Source organism: Enhydra lutris, unplaced genomic scaffold (assembly GCF_002288905.1).
Source record: "Enhydra lutris kenyoni isolate GAN:26980312 unplaced genomic scaffold, ASM228890v2 scaffoldscaffold78, whole genome shotgun sequence".
Taxonomy (NCBI): Eukaryota; Metazoa; Chordata; class Mammalia; order Carnivora; family Mustelidae; genus Enhydra; species Enhydra lutris.
The window spans coordinates 4,062,363-4,086,357 of NW_019154162.1; the positions used below are offsets into that span (position 1 = coordinate 4,062,363).

Below are 23,995 nucleotides of genomic sequence, written 5' to 3' on the forward strand. Positions count from 1 at the left end.
TTCCATGAGTGAGTAGGGAGGAACACGGTCTTAGCAGGAAAGGACCGTGAGGGCTTCAGTGTGGGCCAGGCTCCATATCTTGGCTGTAACAGTGGTTTCACTATTACATATTCACGGAATCATTGTTTTATTATAACATGCCTTTGGATTCTATATACTTTTTTTAATCTATATGCTTTATTTTATAATTTTTTCAAGTTTGAAAAAGAAAAACTATATATACAGAAACAACACTTTCTCTCTCCCGAGGCCTGGCAGACCTGAGGTGGAGGATCCTGGAAGATGGGGACTGAAATGGGGAGACCAATCAGGAGACTCTTGCAGTAGGGCTGGGCCTGGCTTATAGTTGTGCTCTGTTGATGCCCACTTACTTGACTGACTGAAGGAACACCATGATCTCGCTGAGCAGAGGGGAAGCAGTCTGTTACATTCCTTCACTGCTAAGGGGCTGGTAAACCCCAGGGACATTGCCTGCCCAAGAGAAGGTCTGGGAGAGGCAGTGCCACCCACCCAGGGACAAGTGCTCATAATCGCTGGATCTGGGGCTCCCCCAGGCTCAGGTTTCCCACTCAGGGTCACTGCTTCTCTCCCCAGCTGCAGTCTTCGAGAACCTGGATTCCTCTGACGTGATGGACACACCTGCCTTTCCCACTGTGCTGAAGTTACTGGAGGTAGCCCGGCCATTGTGACGTCCAGCTTCCATTTCTGTGAGGGGTCCCAGAGGCCTGGGCTCACAGCCCCCCAACACTTGATTGTCATTAACCCTTCCCAGGTTCCCACTCCTGCCCCCCACCCGTCTCCCTATCTCTCAACTCAATCCCTGCACCCATCTGGGCACTGCAGGCACTGAGGGCAGCAAGGAAGGTGGGAAGCAGTGTGAGCTACTCTTTAACAAAGCAACAAAATGATCAGCCTGGCTTTAACACACATTTCTTCCCAATTCCTGTGTCCCCGCTGCTCTCCAGTGGCCTTCACTCAGCATCCTCACTCCCCACCCCACCTAGTCCCCAAGCTTCCCCCCCCACAAGGCCACATAGCCTGGGGCCCTTACACGTGGCCCTTCTCTACCTCCCTTCAACAAGCCTCCACCTGAGTTGTGCTGTTCTGGGAAAGTGGGATGTGCTCATATCAATAGCCCTCCAGGTTATTACAGAGACCAAATGGAGCCTGGACTTGGAGGAAGAATGGCAGCACTGGACAGAGAGATATTTTTGCCCTGGGGACATTATAATATCCTCCATATCACACCCCATTGACAGTTCTGGTGGGGAATTGATAGCATCAGAATCAAACAAGCAAAGCAATCACGTTTTGCTGCTGGTGTTCTTTATTTGGTTCACGGTTCTTTGGGTTCTTGCTGGCTCAGTGTTTCGTGCATGGTGAGAAGGACAGGCCCATCCAGAGTCCTCTTGCTCCCTTAGGCCTCAGACTCCAAGCGGGAGTGGCTTCAATTGGGGCATATCCAGAGGCCAATGGCCTGGACTCAGAGCCCTCCCTGCCCATCGTTTTCCCAGGTCTGCTTATGGCACCAGCCCCTTCCCCAGACCCCAGAAGACCAGCATAGAGCTAGCTGTTAAACCAAGCAGCCAGCATGCCCAGGACCCACTCAGCTTGTGCATCCTTCCTGAACATTCTGACACCCTGGTGCTTAGACAGATGCTGGGCCAGGGCAGACAGATGCTGACCCAAACCTTCATCTGGCCTGACCCTGCTGGATGGCCCCACAGGCGTCTCCCACCCTCTCAGGCCTCGGGCATAGAGTGTCCAGTCACAAAAGAGAACAAGACGTGACCTAAGTAAGTCCTAGGCACGGAGCCAGACCCTGCCCTGTTAACTGTGATGCGAGTTCCCACCCACCTTTCCAGGTTGAGTACCAGGTGCTCCGGGACTGTCTGATCAAGCATTCCATCATCATCCGAGGGGAGTCTGTCACCAGGCCCCTGAACATCACCCAGGCTGCAGACAGGAGGGATGCCTTTGTCAAGGTACAGAGTTGTGGGAGAAGGGGCTCATATATCTCTCTGTTGAACATGGCTTCTTGCCCTGCTGGGGGAGAGTAGGAAAGAGCAGAGATGGCTGAGTGAGTCCTGACACTGCCAGTTACCAGTCTGGTGACGGTGGGCTTCCTGGCCTCTCTGGCCTTCAGTTTCTTGCCTTTAAAGTAGGGATAGTGCCCTCAGTTGGTCCATGAGATCCGCGTGCGTGCAGCCTTTGTAGGTGAGCTTAGCAATGAGGGGCTGCATTCCTCTTACGCTTCAAAGCCCGTGGGCTTTACCCCATGTCTCCTCAGGGCATCTATGGGCACCTCTTCCTGTGGATTGTCAAGAAGATCAACACTGCGATTTTCACTCCACCTGCCCAGGACCCCAAAAATGTACAAAGAGCCATTGGCCTCCTGGACATATTTGGCTTTGAAAATTTCCAGAAAAATAGGTATGAAGATCTCAGTTCACCTGCTTTCAGAGAATGGGAGATCAGCTTAGCTCCTCTCTAACTGAGCAAGCTGGAAGGTAAACATTCTGCCCCCCTCTGCCCCCACCATGAGACCAGAAGCAGGGACCCCTCCCACCTTCTCACAGATGTGAGTGTGCTCTGCAGGCCTGAATGTGCCTGCAGTGAGATGGTCTGTGCACCCCTCTGACACCCCCCCACAGCGAGCTACAAGCATCCCCAAGCGCAAGGCTGAAGCCCTAGCATTTATCACCTCTTTCGAGCCATCTGCTCTCCTAATGAACTAAAGTGAATGATCACGTGAGGCTGGGGTGAACTGCATCTTTAGATGAACTGTCATACTAGGCAGTGGCAGAAAGCAGGGGACGTGTGCCCATCCCTGACTTTGGAGTTTGGCAAGGGTAAGACAAGGCAGGATACCTCTGATCCTGCATCCCAGTGTCCCAGCACCCCAGACGGGAAGCCCAAGAGCCAGAGGCAGGAGGCAGGTCAGAAAAGTGGTGCCTAGCTGGGACTGTGATGAAGGCTGGGGAGAGGAGGAGACAGGGTGCTGAAGAGAGTCAGGCAGTGGAGCTGAATGAGGACAAGTGATGCCCTGGGGCATTATCAAGTGGCAGGAGGATGACGGATCAGGAAAATAAGGACCTTGGGACAAGTAAACAGGAGCGCTCTGGGATTGCAGAATCCCCAGCCATCTGGGGGGCGGGGGCAGGGCAAAGGCCTGCTCACTGGATGCTGGGGGATGGGCAGGGCTGGTAGAACTCAGCCCAGTGTAAGGGCAGCTCTAAGGCACAGAAACTCAAGTGTGATTCAGATCATTGGTTTCTGTTCCCAAGAGGGACAGCTGAGCAGACCACACACGTTAGACAGCTTGGAGGTGGACGAATAATTGGTTGCGGGGCATCTGGTCATTTATACAGGGCCCTTCCTTGAAGGAGCCACAAGCTGGCTTTGCTACAGGGCTGCAGTCCCCTCCTGCAGGTGGCCACTGAGCACTCTCCAGGCAGTGTGCTGGGAGTGGGGGACATGGTGGACCTGTCCCCTCACCTCTTGGGTTAACAGGTGTTGAATGACCAGGCTCAGGTATGATGAGGATTTGCATATATGAGCAACCCATCCTGAGGAAGATAGTGAGAGCCAAGGGTTGAACAGAACGAGCTGGGCAATGAGGAAGGAGAGGAGGGTGGTAGCAAACGTGAGACCACTCCAAGGCACGGAAGAAGTGGATGCCTTCACAACGCCATGGGAAGGAGGCCACGGTGACCCAGGCCACTCCCTGGGAGCTGCGGGGAGGCTTTGTACTGTGTCTCTGTCTGAGGAGAATGTGAAAACAGCGGGAAACCTGGGAGGATTGGAAGCAGGGGAACAAGCGGAGCCTGCACTCCAAAGAGCTCCCCCTAGCAGCATGTGGAGATGGGGGGATGCAGGGAGCCAGCAGGAAGCCACCCCTGGGTCCCCCCCCCCCCCCAAGAAAAAGAAAGAAATCTTTGCCTAATCCAGAGATTTCATGTTTTCTTCTAGATGTGGTACAGTTTTAGCTTTTACATTTAGGTCCATGATCTATTTTGTGTTGTTGGTTTTTGTTTTTGCTTTTTTTTATGGTGCAAGGTATAAGTCGAGTTTCTGCTTTTTTTCCAATTTTTTTTCCTTCCCTTTCTTTTCTTCTTTTCTTTCATAATAATTTTATCCCCTATTGTCAAAAAGACTATTCTTTCTCCATTAAGTGGCCTTTGCACCTTTGTCTAAAATCAGTTGACCATACATGTGTGGGTCCGTTTCTGGATTCTCTATTCCATTCTGTTGCTCTCTCAGACCCTTTTGCCAGTGCCACACTGTCTTGATTCCTGTAGCTTAGTTCCATAGCTTAGTCAGTTTTTCAGTCAGGTAGCCCACAACCTCCAATTTTGCTTTTCCTTTTCAAACTTGGCCATTGTAGGTGTTTTACCTTTCCATATACATTTTAGAATCAGGTTGCCAATTTCTACCAAAAGGAACCTACCTCAGGCTCTTTCTTGATGAGAGATCAGCCACTGGGTTCAACAACGTGAAGTAGGTTTCCCAAGCATAGGTAGCCTCTGTAGGAGCCTTTGCTGTCTGTTGGGATTCCTCAAGGCAGAGACCAAAGAACCCTTTTCCTTTTATCATAGGACTATGTATGCGGTATGTTGTATGGTGGTATTGTCAACCTGCATCCCAACCCACCAAAGGGTCATGAAATCAGTCTTTTAGGATAAATTAAATTGCATAGAATAGAAAACACCCCAGGGCATTGCTCTTGGTCAGAACCAGTACTGAATATTTCCTTTTATTGATGTGTACAGGTGGGGAGGGTGTGCACTAAGACACAACGCAAAGGATCTTTCTTATTGTGGGTCGAATCAGAGAAGCTTGCAGAAACAGCTCTATGAAATGCACTTTGGATCATGCTGCAATCCAAGAGTCTTCTGGTCTGACCTCCTCCTCTGAGCCTGGTCCCTACCAGCTGTTGCTACTCTCCCTGTAAGCTTCCCCTCTCCAACCAGGCCCCCACTTCAGCCTAAGCAACCTTTCTAAAATACAAATCTGATCCCACACTCCCTCAGAAGCTTTCCTGACTCCCCCATCACCCACAGACTAATTCCAAACTTCTTAGCCTGGCATTCAAGGTGTTGTGTTAACTAGTTCTATCTATCTTCCATTGCTTTCCTCTTGCATTTTATGCTCCAACCAAACTTGCCCCTCTGCAAATACACCCCATGCTTACTGGCATCTGTGCCTTTATTTGTACTTTGTCTTCCTCTCAGCATACTCTTGGCTGCCACCATTTTCTATGCAATGCTACCCATCCTTCAACTCTGGGCTCAGCCACCTCCTCTCAGAAGCCTTCCCAGATGATCCCACTCAAAGTAAATTCTCTCCTCTCTGCTCCCATCATGGGCATCACCCTCTGGCCCTCAGCCTTCGGAAATGCCAAGACAATCCGAAATGATAACTCAAGCCGCTTTGGGAAGTATATTGACATCTACTTCAACTCCAGTGGAGTGATCGAGGGTGCACGCATTGAGCAATTTCTCCTGGAGAAGTCCCGGGTCTGCCGGCAGGTAAGGCCTCCCTCTGCTGCACTGGTCCTGGGGAAACCTCCACCCACCCCAGGACCAGGAGCCAGGGAATGAGAAGGCTTCCAACAGAGGTTCCCTTCCATCACTCTCATGCCTTCATTGGTCTTAGTTTGCTGCCACTGAACCCTGGCCTTACCCTGAGATGGGCCAAGGACCCCTAGAATGGGATAATGATGGTCCTTTCCCAGTATTCAAGAAAAAGAAATGATAGCATTTTCTGTTTTGAATTTTCCATCCATATCATGTTCTATATCATTTGGTGCTTACTACCCACCTTAACCAGAATTAATTTTAAGGCCAGGCCAGTCACCAGCTAAGGAAATGGATCCTGGCTTCATTCCCAGCTTACAACTTTAGGCAAGATGTCCTCAGGTTTGGGAAGAGCAGTGGAGATGCAAGGAAAATCCTGGGAGCCATGTGTTTGCTGCGCATGGTGGGTGGCCTATAGCACAGGGCTGTGGGCATAAGCTGGCTTGGAGGACCAGAATGAGGACATCGACAGAACCGAACAACCGTTGGGTCAATGCCAGAGCCACATCTGGTTGACAGACCTTGGAGCAGAAGCTGGGACAAGGCTGGAGGAGGGAGGCATTTCTGAAGCCTGGCAGCCTTAGGGGAGTGTTTACCAGGCTTTCTGGAACACCTTCCCATCAGGCCCCAGAGGAGCGGAACTACCACATCTTCTACTCCATGCTCATGGGTATGAGCGCAGAGGAGAAGCAGCTGCTGAGCCTGGGGACACCCTCTGAGTACCACTACCTTACCATGGTGAGCCCTCACCGCCCCGCCCCTGTCCTCCCCGCCCCTCCTCTTTCAGGTCTACCTTTCCCCACCCCGCCCCTGTCCTCCCCACCCGGTCTCCCTCCGGTCCACCTCTCTTCGCCCCGCCCCCGCCTTCCTCGTCCCGCCTTCTCTGCCCCTCACTGCCTCGCTCCGCCCCCGCCCTTACCCTTCCAGTGCCGCCTCCTCCCTCCAGCTCTCGGCGCCACACCGGTCAGCTCAGCCTCTACCTGTTCCCACGCTGCATCTCTCAATAGCAAAAGGAGAAAGAGGAAGGCTGGTTCCTGCTGCAGCTGTGGTTTACAGCCCCAGAAAAGCCCTGAGGCAGGAATTGAGGGTTCCCCTTTTCCATCTTCCACTCCACCCTTCTGTTCGTATGACTTTCAGAGACTTACCCTTGTCCATGTGCTTCCTTATTTTCTTCTGAACGCAAAATCCTTCCCGACAAACCTCAGCCTTCTCTGGTTGCAGCAGACAGACGTTCCAGTAGGTGATGGAGAGTCTTAGCCATGCTTCTCCTTTCTCGGTTTCATTCTAGTTGCCCATCCTTGTAGGTGCCTGTACAACTTGAGCTCTAGCAAAGCAGGGGCCTTGCTCTTCCTCTGGGCTGCATCCGCACGCTGGGAACAATGTGATGCGAGAGGCCATCCAGCTCAAGGTTCTGTTAAAGGGGATGGAATCTCTCCTGCCTACCCCATATGGAGGCCTTCCTCGTTTCTTGCCCAGATCATGGTGGTAGTTTCCTCCTGCATCCTCCCTGTCATCAGACTTGACCCCTAACCCAGCACCCAATCTGCCGACGTTCCACAGCTCAAGTCTGACAGGTCATGTCTTGGAGTACAGTTGTGCAGGGGCTCCCTGTGGCTCCGTGGCATGGTTTCTAAGTGCCTCCAGATCCCATCATCCCTCCACCTCTCCCCTTCCACTGTGACCGCAGCTTCCTCGCAAGCCCTGTCCCTGTCTCCACCTCACGGCCCAGCTCCAGCTGTCCACTGCCTAGATCACCCTCTCCCTGTGCTGCTGTGGAGCCAGTTCAGGCGCCACCTCCATGAAGCTTTTCCCCACTTCCCAGTAGGGCTGGTCCTGGCCCCCTTTGGTCTCAGCACCTGTCAGAGCATATGACACCATCCTTTGCTTCCTGCCTCCCTTCTTGGATGCACAGCACCCCAAGCAGGGTCAGGTCTCTCCGTGTATGGAATTCCCAGCAAGTAGCACAGGGCCTGGCACCCAGGAGCCTTGGAGGGTGCTCGTGAAAGGAAAGAACTCACAGAGAGGGTAAGGCAGGCATTACTGGGGATGGGTGACAAATGGAGGCTGAGAGAAACTGAATGATGCCAGTGCTGGCTGCAAAGCCCAGGCATACTGTGGCTATGTCAGCATGATTCCACCTGTGGAAGTACTTTCGTGTATTTTCGGAGCTGGAGCCTCCAGGAGGCCTCTCAGAGTCTACCTGGAGCCTATGAAGTTATTAGGCGCCCTTGGCTGAGTCCCTGACATGTCTCTACCCTGCTAGCCCTACAATGGAGGAGGTGGGGTGGGGGGTGGCCCCCAGAATGCTGAAGTGCCTGGTCTTGCAGGGAAACTGCACCTCCTGTGAGGGCCTCGATGACGCCAAGGACTATGCCCACGTCCGCTCCGCCATGAAGATCCTCATGTTCTCCGACTCTGAGAATTGGGACCTCAGCAAGTTGCTGGCAGCCATCCTCCACCTAGGCAACGTGGAGTTTATGGGTAATGCTGTTTCCACCCAAACTGTACCCCCTGGGGAGGAAGAGTGGGGGACTGTGACAGGAGGAGGAAGAAATCTCTGGGAGTTCTCAGCTCAAGAGCCTGCCAAGAATCACATGGTCTAACCCTGTCCTGGAAAATGCACTGAAAATTATAGTTATGATTTTGGAGGTCTCACAGGGTTAGAGGAAAGATGTCAAAGCTTAAGGCCCTCCAGAGATGAAAACTCTGATCATCCCCCAGGTTTAGTTAGGACCCTAAAGGGCTACCCCCTTAGGGTAAGGTGAACCAGAGTAAACAAAGCCATGCATGAAGTTGCAAACCCACTTGTAAGCATCCAGGTGGTCTGGGCATCAGGGTATTCTGGCCTATTAGTGCCTCCAAGCATCCGATGGAAGTTCCTCTCTGGAGGAAAATAGCATCAATCTAGATTATACATTATTCCTTTGGACAGTTTTTTAAATTCAACATCCAACATGCAGCCAAAGATAAATAGGAACAAAGAAATAAGACATCCTGAGCAAGAGCCATCAGAAATAATAGACAATTGAAATAGAGCCACAAAGATTTCAGACGTTGTTATTATTATTATTGTTACAAATTGTTATTATTGGACACAAATGACAAAGCATCTACACTTGGCTATGTTCAAGGAAATAAAAAGCTAAGCTTGAAGATTTAGACAGGAAACTGGAAACAGAAAACATGACATTATAGATTTTTTAAGGAGCCACATAGAAATTCTAAAATTAAAAAAAAATGAAGAACTCAATGGATGATTTTAACAGCCAGTTTTTTAAAAAAATTTTTTTAAGATTTTTTTTTTAATTTATTTGACAGACAGAGGTCACAAGTAGGCAGAGAGGTGGGCAGAGAGAGGGGGGGGCGGAAGCAGGCTTCCTGCTGAGCAGAGAGCCCGATGAGGGGCTCGATCCCAGCACCCTGGGATCATGACCTGAGCTGAAGGCAGAGGCTTAACCCACTGAGCCACCCAGGCGCCCCAAGTTTTTTTAATTTTTATTTATTTATTAGAGATAGAGAAAGAGTGAGCACAAACTGGGGGAGAAGGAGAAGCAGACTCCCCACTGAGCAGGGAGCCTGATGTGGGGCTGGATCCCAGGACCCTGAGATCATGACCTGAGCCAGAGGCAGATGCTTAACCTACTGAGCCACCCAGGTGCCCCAAACAGCCAGTTTTATACACATGGAGAAGGAATGTGTAAATGGAGGAAAAGTCAGGACACAGCATGGAGACACAGGGGGGTGGAAAATGTATAAGAGAGTAGGAGATGTGGAGGACAAGTCAGAAGCAGCAACATACCTTTAATTGACATACTAAAGGAAAAGAGAGAAAGGATGGGGCAAAGGCAATACTGGAAGGAACTATGCCTGATTCTAGAATTCATGAAGGACACCAGTTCACGGAGCAGTGAGGAAAGGACAGATTTTTCAGTAAACTGGTCCATAAATTTGGACCCCTCTCTCACATCACATCAGGAAATCTCCTCCAGGTGAGTTGTTGCTGTACCCATAGCACCTATCAACTGAACCGGGCACTTCTGTGGGTGACAGGTGGGCACTGACACGCACACAGGGGCATCGGAACATGGAAGAGTATTAGGAATGTGATGTTGAGAGTAAAACCAGGCACCGAAGAATGCAGATCTTATAGATCAGACATTCAATTAGATCCCCCTTAACACAAAATTTAGAAACAGCTGAAATTAAATGCTGTTTCAGGATCAATATTTGGTAGTGAAAGAATAATGGAAACCAAGGAAGTGGTTTCCATGAGTGAGTAGGGAGGAACACGGTCTTAGCAGGAAAGGACCGTGAGGGCTTCAGTGTGGGCCAGGCTCCATATCTTGGCTGTAACAGTGGTTTCACTATTACATATTCACGGAATCATTGTTTTATTATAACATGCCTTTGGATTCTATATACTTTTTTTAATCTATATGCTTTATTTTATAATTTTTTCAAGTTTGAAAAAGAAAAACTATATATACAGAAACAACACTTTCTCTCTCCCGAGGCCTGGCAGACCTGAGGTGGAGGATCCTGGAAGATGGGGACTGAAATGGGGAGACCAATCAGGAGACTCTTGCAGTAGGGCTGGGCCTGGCTTATAGTTGTGCTCTGTTGATGCCCACTTACTTGACTGACTGAAGGAACACCATGATCTCGCTGAGCAGAGGGGAAGCAGTCTGTTACATTCCTTCACTGCTAAGGGGCTGGTAAACCCCAGGGACATTGCCTGCCCAAGAGAAGGTCTGGGAGAGGCAGTGCCACCCACCCAGGGACAAGTGCTCATAATCGCTGGATCTGGGGCTCCCCCAGGCTCAGGTTTCCCACTCAGGGTCACTGCTTCTCTCCCCAGCTGCAGTCTTCGAGAACCTGGATTCCTCTGACGTGATGGACACACCTGCCTTTCCCACTGTGCTGAAGTTACTGGAGGTAGCCCGGCCATTGTGACGTCCAGCTTCCATTTCTGTGAGGGGTCCCAGAGGCCTGGGCTCACAGCCCCCCAACACTTGATTGTCATTAACCCTTCCCAGGTTCCCACTCCTGCCCCCCACCCGTCTCCCTATCTCTCAACTCAATCCCTGCACCCATCTGGGCACTGCAGGCACTGAGGGCAGCAAGGAAGGTGGGAAGCAGTGTGAGCTACTCTTTAACAAAGCAACAAAATGATCAGCCTGGCTTTAACACACATTTCTTCCCAATTCCTGTGTCCCCGCTGCTCTCCAGTGGCCTTCACTCAGCATCCTCACTCCCCACCCCACCTAGTCCCCAAGCTTCCCCCCCCACAAGGCCACATAGCCTGGGGCCCTTACACGTGGCCCTTCTCTACCTCCCTTCAACAAGCCTCCACCTGAGTTGTGCTGTTCTGGGAAAGTGGGATGTGCTCATATCAATAGCCCTCCAGGTTATTACAGAGACCAAATGGAGCCTGGACTTGGAGGAAGAATGGCAGCACTGGACAGAGAGATATTTTTGCCCTGGGGACATTATAATATCCTCCATATCACACCCCATTGACAGTTCTGGTGGGGAATTGATAGCATCAGAATCAAACAAGCAAAGCAATCACGTTTTGCTGCTGGTGTTCTTTATTTGGTTCACGGTTCTTTGGGTTCTTGCTGGCTCAGTGTTTCGTGCATGGTGAGAAGGACAGGCCCATCCAGAGTCCTCTTGCTCCCTTAGGCCTCAGACTCCAAGCGGGAGTGGCTTCAATTGGGGCATATCCAGAGGCCAATGGCCTGGACTCAGAGCCCTCCCTGCCCATCGTTTTCCCAGGTCTGCTTATGGCACCAGCCCCTTCCCCAGACCCCAGAAGACCAGCATAGAGCTAGCTGTTAAACCAAGCAGCCAGCATGCCCAGGACCCACTCAGCTTGTGCATCCTTCCTGAACATTCTGACACCCTGGTGCTTAGACAGATGCTGGGCCAGGGCAGACAGATGCTGACCCAAACCTTCATCTGGCCTGACCCTGCTGGATGGCCCCACAGGCGTCTCCCACCCTCTCAGGCCTCGGGCATAGAGTGTCCAGTCACAAAAGAGAACAAGACGTGACCTAAGTAAGTCCTAGGCACGGAGCCAGACCCTGCCCTGTTAACTGTGATGCGAGTTCCCACCCACCTTTCCAGGTTGAGTACCAGGTGCTCCGGGACTGTCTGATCAAGCATTCCATCATCATCCGAGGGGAGTCTGTCACCAGGCCCCTGAACATCACCCAGGCTGCAGACAGGAGGGATGCCTTTGTCAAGGTACAGAGTTGTGGGAGAAGGGGCTCATATATCTCTCTGTTGAACATGGCTTCTTGCCCTGCTGGGGGAGAGTAGGAAAGAGCAGAGATGGCTGAGTGAGTCCTGACACTGCCAGTTACCAGTCTGGTGACGGTGGGCTTCCTGGCCTCTCTGGCCTTCAGTTTCTTGCCTTTAAAGTAGGGATAGTGCCCTCAGTTGGTCCATGAGATCCGCGTGCGTGCAGCCTTTGTAGGTGAGCTTAGCAATGAGGGGCTGCATTCCTCTTACGCTTCAAAGCCCGTGGGCTTTACCCCATGTCTCCTCAGGGCATCTATGGGCACCTCTTCCTGTGGATTGTCAAGAAGATCAACACTGCGATTTTCACTCCACCTGCCCAGGACCCCAAAAATGTACAAAGAGCCATTGGCCTCCTGGACATATTTGGCTTTGAAAATTTCCAGAAAAATAGGTATGAAGATCTCAGTTCACCTGCTTTCAGAGAATGGGAGATCAGCTTAGCTCCTCTCTAACTGAGCAAGCTGGAAGGTAAACATTCTGCCCCCCTCTGCCCCCACCATGAGACCAGAAGCAGGGACCCCTCCCACCTTCTCACAGATGTGAGTGTGCTCTGCAGGCCTGAATGTGCCTGCAGTGAGATGGTCTGTGCACCCCTCTGACACCCCCCCACAGCGAGCTACAAGCATCCCCAAGCGCAAGGCTGAAGCCCTAGCATTTATCACCTCTTTCGAGCCATCTGCTCTCCTAATGAACTAAAGTGAATGATCACGTGAGGCTGGGGTGAACTGCATCTTTAGATGAACTGTCATACTAGGCAGTGGCAGAAAGCAGGGGACGTGTGCCCATCCCTGACTTTGGAGTTTGGCAAGGGTAAGACAAGGCAGGATACCTCTGATCCTGCATCCCAGTGTCCCAGCACCCCAGACGGGAAGCCCAAGAGCCAGAGGCAGGAGGCAGGTCAGAAAAGTGGTGCCTAGCTGGGACTGTGATGAAGGCTGGGGAGAGGAGGAGACAGGGTGCTGAAGAGAGTCAGGCAGTGGAGCTGAATGAGGACAAGTGATGCCCTGGGGCATTATCAAGTGGCAGGAGGATGACGGATCAGGAAAATAAGGACCTTGGGACAAGTAAACAGGAGCGCTCTGGGATTGCAGAATCCCCAGCCATCTGGGGGGCGGGGGCAGGGCAAAGGCCTGCTCACTGGATGCTGGGGGATGGGCAGGGCTGGTAGAACTCAGCCCAGTGTAAGGGCAGCTCTAAGGCACAGAAACTCAAGTGTGATTCAGATCATTGGTTTCTGTTCCCAAGAGGGACAGCTGAGCAGACCACACACGTTAGACAGCTTGGAGGTGGACGAATAATTGGTTGCGGGGCATCTGGTCATTTATACAGGGCCCTTCCTTGAAGGAGCCACAAGCTGGCTTTGCTACAGGGCTGCAGTCCCCTCCTGCAGGTGGCCACTGAGCACTCTCCAGGCAGTGTGCTGGGAGTGGGGGACATGGTGGACCTGTCCCCTCACCTCTTGGGTTAACAGGTGTTGAATGACCAGGCTCAGGTATGATGAGGATTTGCATATATGAGCAACCCATCCTGAGGAAGATAGTGAGAGCCAAGGGTTGAACAGAACGAGCTGGGCAATGAGGAAGGAGAGGAGGGTGGTAGCAAACGTGAGACCACTCCAAGGCACGGAAGAAGTGGATGCCTTCACAACGCCATGGGAAGGAGGCCACGGTGACCCAGGCCACTCCCTGGGAGCTGCGGGGAGGCTTTGTACTGTGTCTCTGTCTGAGGAGAATGTGAAAACAGCGGGAAACCTGGGAGGATTGGAAGCAGGGGAACAAGCGGAGCCTGCACTCCAAAGAGCTCCCCCTAGCAGCATGTGGAGATGGGGGGATGCAGGGAGCCAGCAGGAAGCCACCCCTGGGTCCCCCCCCCCCCCCCCCCCCCCCCCGCGGGGGGCCCGCCCCCCCCCCCCCGCGGGGGGGGGGGGGGGGGGGGGGGGGGGAGGGAGGGGGCCGCCCCCGGGCCCCCCCCCCCCCCCCCCCGCGAATAAGGGGGCCTGGACATAGGCCTCTGCCGTGGGAGTAGAAGAGAGTACACAGGTCAGAGTGCTGTGATGGAGAGAGTGGGAACCAGACTTCAGCAGCTGACTGGAACTGGGGAGGAGGCAGGGAGAGGTGTCAAGCGTGACTCCTTGGTTGGTGACTTGAGCCAGGGGTGGTGAGTGGAGGGATCATTTCTGGAGGTGGGGTGTCCAGGAGGAAGAGCAGCTGGAGGATGGGGCGGGAGCAAGGAGTATGTCTGACTGATGCAAAGCAGCCCAGCAGTCATTACTGTTACCTGGTCTCCAAAATCTCATCTCAACACCAAGACCCCTTGCCCCTGGGGCTGGGGCTGCTACAGGACACCTAGTCCCCTAAGGATGATCTCATGATGACATTCTCCTAGTCTGTCTGCCGTGGGCTGGAGGAGATGATGGTGGCAGAGACAGAGCAAAGAGGGAGTACACATGTATGGGGATGTGTGTCCGTGGGCATGCATGCATGGCCAGATGCAAATGGCTGGTGGTCAACGCTTCTAGCCAGCTCCAACAGGGAGCGAGTTGACCTCACTCCACCTCTGGGTGTGCATTCCCTCCACAGTTTCGAACAGCTCTGTATCAACTTTGCCAACGAGCACCTGCAGCAGTTCTTTGTGCAGCACGTGTTCACCATGGAGCAGGAGGAATACCTCTCAGAGAACATCACCTGGGATTACATCCACTACAATGACAATCGGCCCACACTGGACCTGCTGGCCCTCAAGCCCATGAGCATCATCTCCCTCCTGGACGAAGAGAGCCGCTTCCCACAGGTAAGCCCCTGAGCCTGCAGACTCTCATGAGGGTGGAGACCCCTGCTTAAGGCTCTTGCCCTCAAGGTTGGGAAACTCCCCTGGGGTGGCCCATGGGTCCCTGGGTTGCTGAAAACTCTGCCAGGGATTAGCAGACCAGCCCCAGCCTAAGCAACCTCCTCGCCTGGAGGCTCACCAACCCCACCCTCACTCCCTCTCCCCAGCAGCATGACAGCGCGGTCACTGATTATTTACTCTAAGAACGCACCCATGGACCAAGGGCTGCAGGGGTGCAAGAGAAGGAAATGCTTACCTGCTCGCCCTCAAGGAACTCTGCCTGTCCTTAGGGCAGTAAATTTTCAAAATAGTAAGAGTTCAGAGTCCAGAGAAGGGTGAAACCAGGGTTAGGGTACCTAGATAATTGTAAGGAAGGCTGGACGGGGAGAGCTGGCACTGGAAGTTGGCAGACCCATTCTCTGCTTCCAGCTTGGTCCCCATTCACTTTGAGCAGTCGCCTATCCCTGAACAGCAGTTTCCCATCTGTAGAAGGGTCCTCAGTCATTCTGAGCCTGGTTGCTTTTTCCCTGTGAGGAAGCCCCTGAGCCCTGTGGATATGCCAGCTGACCTCCCCATGGCTGGACTCTGGGATGTCAGCCCATAGGGTGTCTGTGTTCTTCCAGGGGACAGATACCACCATGCTGCAAAAACTCAACAACGTCCATGCCAACAACAAGGCCTACCTGCAGCCCAGGAACATCCACGATGGCAGATTTGGCATCACCCACTTTGCGGGTGAGGTGTACTACCAGACAGAAGGTACGTGCAGCTCCTCTCTACTTCCCCTTCCTTCCAAATCTGGATCATTCCAGAAAGGCCATGGGAAGAAAGCTTGAAAGAACATGGTCATTTTGCAGAGCAAGCGATGTGATGGAGGGGATGGGATGGACCATGCATGGTTTGTGATAGCAGTGATAGCTATCAGTGATAGCTCTATTGAGATATAATTCACATACCATGTAATTCACCCATTGTAGCCTCAACTCAATGGTCGTTAGTGTAGTCACAGAGGTGGGTAACCATTGCCATAAGTTTAGAAGATTTTCATCACTCCAAAATGAACCTCCAATTAATCATCAGTCTGCATTTTCCCCCAATCCTGGGCAACTGATAATTTCCATCCCTATGGATTTACCTGTTCTAGACATTTCATACAAATGGACCCAGTGCATTGTGTGGTCTTTGTGGCTGGCTTCTTTCATTTAGCATAATGTTTTAAGGTTCATCGATGACATTGCATGTATCAGAAAATTAATTCCTTCTATTGTAGTATGATCATATTCCACTGTGTGAATATAGCACATTTCATTTATCTCTTTGTCAATTGATAAACATTTGCATTGTTTCCACCTTTTGGCTATTATGAAAATTGCTGCCATGAATACTCACATGCAAGTTTTTATGTAGGCAAATGTTTTCACTTCTTTGTGGTATATCAGTATATATACTGTATATATATATACTGATATAGGATATATACTATATCAGTATATATCCTGATATAGGTAATTCTGTATTTATCTTTCTGAGTAATGACTCAACTGTTTTTCTTTCTTTTTTTTTAATTTTAATTTTTATTTTTTATAGACATATAATATATTTTTATCCCCAGGAGTACAGGTCTGTGAATCACCAGGTTTACACACTTCACAGCACTCACCATAGCACATACCCTCCCCAATGTCCATAACCACACCCCCCCTTCTCCCAACCCCCCTCCCCCCAGCAACCCTCAGTTTGTTTTGTGAGATTAAGGGTCACTTATGGTTTGTCTCCCTCCCAATCCCATCTTGTTTCATTTATTCTTCTCATACCCCCTTAACCCCCCATGTTGCATCTCCACTTCCTCATATCAGGGAGATCATATGATAATTGTCTTTCTCCAATTGACTTATTTCACTAAGCATGATACCCTCTAGTTCCATCCACGTCGTCGCAAATGGAAAGATTTCATTTCTTTTGATGGCTGCATAGTATTCCATTGTGTATATATACCACATCTTCTTTATCCATTCATCTGTTCATGGACATCTAGGTTCTTTCCATAGTTTGGCTATCGTAGACATTGCTGCTATAAACATTCGGGTGCACGTGCCCCTTCGGATCACTACGTTTGTATCTTTAGGGTAAATACCCAGTAGTGCAATTGCTGGGTCGTAGGGTAGTTCTATTTTCAACATTTTGAGGAACCTCCATGCTGTTTTCCAGAGTGGTTGCACCAGCTTGCATTCCCACCACAGTGTAGGAGGGTTCCCCTTTCTCCGCATCCTCGCCAGCATCTGTCATTTCCTGACTTGTTAATTTTAGCCATTCTGACTGGTGTGAGGTGATATCTCATTGTGGTTTTGATTTGTATTTCCCTGATGCCGAGTGATATGGAGCACTTTTTCATGTGTCTGTTGGCCATCTGGATGTCTTCTTTGCAGAAATGTTTGTTCATGTCTTCTGCCCATTTCTTGATTGGATTATTTGTTCTTTGGGTGTTGAGTTTGCTAAGTTCTTTATAGATTTTGGACACTAGCCTTTTATCTGATATGTCGTTTGCAAATATCTTCTCCCATTCTGTCAGTTGTCTTTTGGTTTTGTTAACTGTTTCCTTTGCTGTGCAAAAGCTTTTGATCTTGATGAAATCCCAATAGTTCATTTTTGCCCTTGCTTCCCTTGCCTTTGGCGATGTTCCTAGGAAGATGTTGCTGCGGCTGAGGTCGAAGAGGTTGCTGCCTGTGTTCTCCTCAAGGATTTTGATGGATTCCTTTCTCACATTGAGGTCCCTCATTCATTTTGAGTCTATTTTCGTGTGTGGTGTAAGGAAATGGTCCAATTTCATTTTTCTTCATGTGGCTGTCCAATTTTCCCAGCACCATTTATTGAAGAGGCTGTCTTTTTTCCATTGGACATTCTTTTCTGCTTTGTCGAAGATTAGTTGACCATAGCGTTGAGGGTCTATTTCTGGGCTCTCTATTCTGTTCCATTGATCTATGTGTCTGTTTTTGTGCCAGTACCATGCTGTCTTGATGATGACAGCTTTGTAATAGAGCTTGAAGTCCGGAATTGTGATGCCACCAACTTTGGCTTTCTTTTTCAATATTGCTTTGGCTTTTCGAGGTCTTTTCTGGTTCCATATAAATTTTAGGATTATTTGTTCCATTTCTTTGAAAAAAATGGATGGTACTTTGATAGGAATTGCATTAAATGTGTAGATTGCTTTAGGTAGCATAGACATTTTCACAATATTTATTCTTCCAATGCAGGAGCATGGAACATTTTTCCATTTCTTTGTGTCTTCCTCAATTTCTTTCATGAGTACTTTATAGTTTTCTGAGTATAGATTCTTAGCCTCTTTGGTTAGGTTTATTCCTAGGTATCTTATAGTTTTGGGTGCAATTGTAAATGGGATTGACTCCTTAATTTCTCTTTCTTCTGTCTTGTCATTGGTGTAGAGAAATGCAACTGATTTCTGTGCATTGATTTTATATCCTGACACTTTACTGAATTCCTGTACAAGTTCTAGCAGTTTTGGAGTGGAGTCTTTTGGGTTTTCCACGTATAGTATCATATCATCTGCAAAGAGTGATAGTTTGACTTCTTCTTTGCCGATTTGGATGCCTTTAATTTCCTTTTGTTGTCTGATTGTTGAGGCTAGGACTTTTAGTACTATGTTGAATAGCAGTGGTGATAATGGACATCCCTGCCATGTTCCTGACCTTAGCAGAAAAGCTTTCAGTTTTTCTCCATTGAAAATGATATTTGCAGTGGGTTTTTCATAGATGGCTTTGATAATATTGAGGTATGTGCCCTCTATCCCTACACTTTGAAGAGTTTTGATCAGGAAGGGATGCTGTACTTTGTCAAATGCCTTTTCAGTATCTATTGAGAGTATCATATGGTTCTTGTTCTTTCTTTTATTAATGTGTTGTATCACATTGATTGATTTGCAGATGTTGAACCAACCTTGCAGCCCTGGAATAAATCCCACTTGGTCGTGGTGAATAATCCTTTTAATGTACTGTTGAATCCTATTGGCTAGTATTTTGGTGAGAATTTTCGCATCTGTGTTCATCAAGGATATTGGTCTGTAGTTCTCTTTTTTGGTGGGATCCTTGTCTGGTTTTGGGATCAAGGTGATGCTGGCCTCATAAAATGAGTTTGGAAGTTTTCCTTCCATTTCTATTTTTTGGAACAGTTTCAGGAGAATAAGAATTAGTTCTTCTTTAAATGTTTGGTAGAATTCCCCCGGGAAGCCATCTGGCCCTGGGCTTTTGTTTGTTTGGAGATTTTTGATGACTGTTTCAATCTCCTTACTGGTTATGGGTCTGTTCAGGCTTTCTATTTCTTCCTGGTTCAGTTGTGGTAGTTTATATGTCTCTAGGAATGCTTCCATTTCTTCCAGATTGTCAAATTTGTTGGCATAGAGCTGCTCATAGTATGTTCTTATAATTGTCTGTATTTCTTTGGTGTTAGTTGTGATCTCTCCTCTTTCATTCATAAATAAATAATATATATAAATATATATAAATAAATATATTAAAATATATATAATAATAAATATACATAAATAAAAATATATTTATATATAAATAAATAAAATATATTTATTATATTAATTTAATTATATTATATATATTATATTAATCTTATTAATTCTTTCAAAGAACCAGCTCCTAGTTTCGTTGATTTGTTCTATTGGTTTTTTTGGTTTCTATTTCATTGATTTCTGCTCTGATCTTTATGATTTCTCTTCTTCTGCTGGGTTTAGGGTTTCTTTCTTGTTCTTTCTCCAGCTCCTTTAGGTGTAGGGTTAAGTTGTGTACCTGAGACCTTTCTTGTTTCTTGAGAAAGACTTGTACCACTATATATTTTCCTCTCAGGACTGCCTTTGTTGTGTCCCACAGATTTTGAACCGTTGTGTTTTCATTATCATTTGTTTCCATGAATTTTTTCAATTCTTCTTTAATTTCCTGGTTGACCCATTCATTCTTTAAAAGGATGCTGTTTAGTCTCCACGTATTTGGGGTCTTTCCAAATTTCCTCTTGTGATTGAGTTCTAGCTTCAGAGCATTGTGGTCTGAAAATATGCAGGGAATGATCCCAATCTTTTGATACCAGTTGAGACCTGATTTAGGACCGAGGATGTGATCTATTCTGGAGAATGTTCCATGTGCACTAGAGAAGAATGTGTATTCTGTTGCTTTGGGATGAAATGTTCTGAATATATCTGTGATGTCCATCTGGTCCAGTGTGTCATTCAAGGCCTTGATTTCCTTGTTGATCTTTTGCTTGGATGATCTGTCCATTTCAGTGAGGGGAGTGTTAAAGTCCCCTATTATTATTGTATTATTGTTGATGTGTTTCTTTGATTTTGTTATTAATTGGTTTATATAGTTGGCTGCTCCCATGTTAGGGGCATAGATATTTAAAATTGTTAGGTCTTCTTGTTGGACAGATCCTTTGAGTATGATATAGTGTCCTTCCTCATCTCTTATTATAGTCTTTGGCTTAAAATCTAATTGATCTGATATAAGGATTGCCACTCCTGCTTTCTTCTGATGTCCATTAGCATGATAAATTGTTTTCCACCCCGACCCAACTGTTTTTCAAAGTGTCTGCACCAGCTCACATTCCCACCAACAATGTATGAAGGCTCTAATTTTTCCAAATCCTTACCAACACTTGCTATTGCCTGTCTTTTTTATGTTAGCCACCCCAGGGGATTAGAAGTGGTATCTCAGTGTAGTGTTGGTTTGTGTTTCCCTGATGCCTTGAGTGTCTCTTCTTGTGCTTATTGTTCATTTGTATATCATCTTTGGAGAAATGTCTTGTTCAAACCCTTAGCCCATGTTTTAATTAGTTGTCTTTTTATTGTTGAGTTATAAGAGTTCTTTATTTATTCTGGATATAAGTACCTTATCAGATATGTAATCTGCAAATATTTTCTCCTGCTCTCTGAGTCATCTTTTCACTTCTTGATAGTGTCTTTTGAAGCACAAAAGTTTTTCAATTTGATAAAGTCCAATTATCTGTTTTTTCTTTTGTTGTTCATGCTTTTGGTGTCATGACTAAAAAACCGCTGTCTGACCCAAGATTTACCTCTGTGTTTTCTTCCAAGAGTTCTTTAGTTTTAACTTTTTATTTAGGTCTTTGATTCATTTTGAGTTAATTTTTATTTATGCTAAGATAGGCTCAGGCATGGTTTTGACTGGAGAAATAAAGGGGTGATTAAATCTATTGGTGTTCTTAGAAAAATGAGAAAGGTAGTCAGGGTGCAGCTGTGGTCAGGATAATGGGTCAGGAAGCCATAGCAGCATCTCTGTGGCTCATATGGAGAAATGAGGAGGAGCTCTGGTCTGTATAACTGGAAACTCAAAGTCAGGGATTATCTGTGCATACTTTTCAGTTGGAGAAACAAGGCAGTAGGAGGGACTGACACTTTCACATTAGAAGAGGTGAGGCGTTGGGAGGTCAGGGGATCATTTCTGTTGTAGAATGAGAAGGTGGTGGCTCCTTCATTGTCCCCACCTGGCCCTGGATTTGGGGCTCTTCAGAAAGGGAGAGACCAGAGCTAGAGGGACCTGCAAGGTCCCAGAACATAATACACTGAGTCCCTCCCAACCTCCATCGACAATTCAAGGCCAATTTTTATTATTTGAAGTGACATAAAACTATTGTTGTGTATGCTATGATTAAGACAGCTTCTTTGTAGACTTCCTGAATGGAAAATTCTATTAATGTTCATTAAAGCTGAGCCTGCTAGTTTTTCTTTGGGCATCATGCTGTGCTGATGAACTAAGCCCCACTTACTCTGCCTACTGGGGGATTGAGCCTGGGGTGCCTCAGTGCACCCCTCCCTTTGAGAACACCCCAAGTTGGGGAGGCTTTGCCTAAGCCTAGAGAGGCACAGAGTGTCACCAAGTGTCTGCTCATCCTCCATCTGCAGAGGGCAGCCTCCCCAGCATGCAGCTGGGAAAAGCGTTTGTGTGCACAGCACATTCTCACTCTTGTCACCCCCAGTTCTGTGAGTCCTCTTGGTGCCCTGGAGCTCCTGGTACAGTGCCTTCCCCCCACAGGCACTGGAGGCAGAGGTGGGGAAAATCGGCTTCCTTCCCCCTGACTCAATCTCCCTAATCCCCGACCAGGCTGTGCAGGTTTGCACAGAGCACCCCCGTAAAAGGTGGGATGACTTAAAGGGGCACAGTGGGAGAGGAAACTCAGGGTCATGCCCTTGTGGGCTCAACTCTAGATGTCCCAGGAGTGTAGCCCTACAGCAGACCCCAAACCCTCACCAGCCTGGTTTTGAGAAGCAGCTCTTCTTCATCATCTTCTCGGTGATCCTGTGTCCCACTTTAGGACATGTCCATTCTTACCCATGCCCAGAATCATGCCTCTGTTAGTAGTTGGCTAGGACTGCCATACCAAATCTTCCCAGGTGGGAACAGAGATGCACTTCCTCATGGTTCTAGAGGCCAGAAGTCCAAGATTAAGGTGTGGTTGGTTCTTTCTGATGTTTCTGGCATCTTTAGTGTCTCTATCCATCTGTGTCCTAATCTCTTCTTATAGGACACCAGTCACACTGGATTATGGCCACCCATATAGCCTCATTTTAACTTAATCTCCCCTGTAAAGGTCCCATCTCTACATATAGTCATAGTCTGCAATACTGGAAATTAGAATATCAACATATGGATTTGGGAGGGATGCAACTCAGCCCCATAACAATGCCCCCCACTCAATTTCTGGATGCTCAGTCTTCAGGCTGGAGGGACCCCTGGCCCTAGCAGGACCTTCTAGGACTGCAGAGCAGGGCTGGTGGAGGGGCCAGGGCTACCAGGCCCTCAGATCCTCCTTAGCAAGTACAGATATGTTTGGTTCCTAAACCCATTCTGTTAGAGAGCACACATGCACTCACACACACATTCACACACTGCCTAAAGGGATACATTCTGTCCCAAGACCTGTGCAGTTTGAACTCATAATGAGGAGGGAAATGTGCCCTAAGGACCTCCTAATCAGAGCCACAAACCTATCCTTCAGCTAGTAAGACAAGTGGTGTGAATGCCTTCCCTCTTTCCATTTTGGGCTCCCAGAAAGAGCAGAGTAGCTTCCCCCCATGCAGGTTTTGCAGGACATTGGAAGTAACACACACACACCCCAACACACACACACAGACTGGCTGGCTGGGGCTGTGTGCAGATACTCCCAGAGCTGCGTCTGGGCTCAGGGGCAAAGGCAGGAGTGGCCATGCCTCCCTCTCCAGACTGCAAGCTCTCTGGACATTACCAGGCTGCCAGATTTTCATGTCTTATTGGTGGGGGCGGGAGGCTTCTTCACTCTGTCCTTTAACTTCTTTTCTTTGTAGCTCCTTTATATGAATAAGTAGTTGCCCCAATCAGACCTGCTCAAGGTCACCCAGTAATTTAGTGGGCCAGAGCCCTCATGAGAGCCCCCAAGCATCTCACTGCAGAGAGATCTAAACTGTATCATGAAGGGATGCACCATCTGCCATGGCCACTGGTCGGCTCTGGAGCTGGTCGCTGTGTACTTGGCAGTTACTGTGATGGCTATGGCTGGAGGTGTCGGACCTGAGCCACTCCTGTCCATGGTGCACCCAGGGAGGGCTCCAGCTGGCAAAGAGGAGGAAAAGTCCTCAGGCCACCCCCTGACCTGAGTAGTAGGGCCCATGAGAAAGGTCCCACAGAGACCAGGGGATCCCCAGGAGGGCCCTGGGGAGCCTCCTGGAATAGACAATGCTTGAGCTGGTCTTGAGAATGAGCTGGAGCTGGCTTGGCTGGATAAGCAGGGAAGAGTGTCCAGCAGCACCTGGTGGGGGCTGGAGGTGTGGGAGAGCTGGAGCCTCTGGGGTGCTTTGGCACCAGTGGGGTACAGGGCCACAGGGGCCCCAGGAGATGAGGGAGGGGATGAGGAAGTCATGCTCTGATGGCGGAATAGCAGAGAATGGGTTCAGGCAGGGTGACACAGCAGCGTGCAGCTCCAGGATGGTCCGGTTCCCGGGCCATGAGCCTGGAAGTGTGGGACAGAGAGCAGAGGGGTGGGCTGTGATTCAAGCAGAAGAAATGGCCATGGCTTAGACAGGGGGTTGTGATGTGGATGGTGGGTGCAGGGGCTGGAGAGTTTAAATGTAGGTGTGACACACTGGTGCCGGGAAGAGCTGAATTCAGGCCCCAGGTGCAAGGAGCTCTGCTGACTGGACAGGGAGATCAAGGGAGGGATGGAGAGGGCAGCTTCGGTGGGGGCTCCTCTGGGCATCTTGAGGTAACCAGAGTCCCCAC

At 48.9% G+C, this 23,995-nt stretch overlaps 1 protein-coding gene across 1 annotated transcript in view; it reads left to right on the forward strand.

Moving 5' to 3' along the window:
- Positions 1-23,995, forward strand: part of LOC111160867 (myosin VIIB) — a 109,340-nt gene that overhangs the window by 42,100 nt on the left and 43,245 nt on the right. The window contains exons 10-14 of the mRNA XM_022524252.1: positions 595-671; positions 1,866-1,985; positions 2,291-2,433; positions 14,465-14,675; positions 15,335-15,470. Coding sequence (XP_022379960.1) covers positions 595-671; positions 1,866-1,985; positions 2,291-2,433; positions 14,465-14,675; positions 15,335-15,470 — 687 coding nt within the window. The remainder of the gene's footprint in view (positions 1-594; positions 672-1,865; positions 1,986-2,290; positions 2,434-14,464; positions 14,676-15,334; positions 15,471-23,995) is intronic.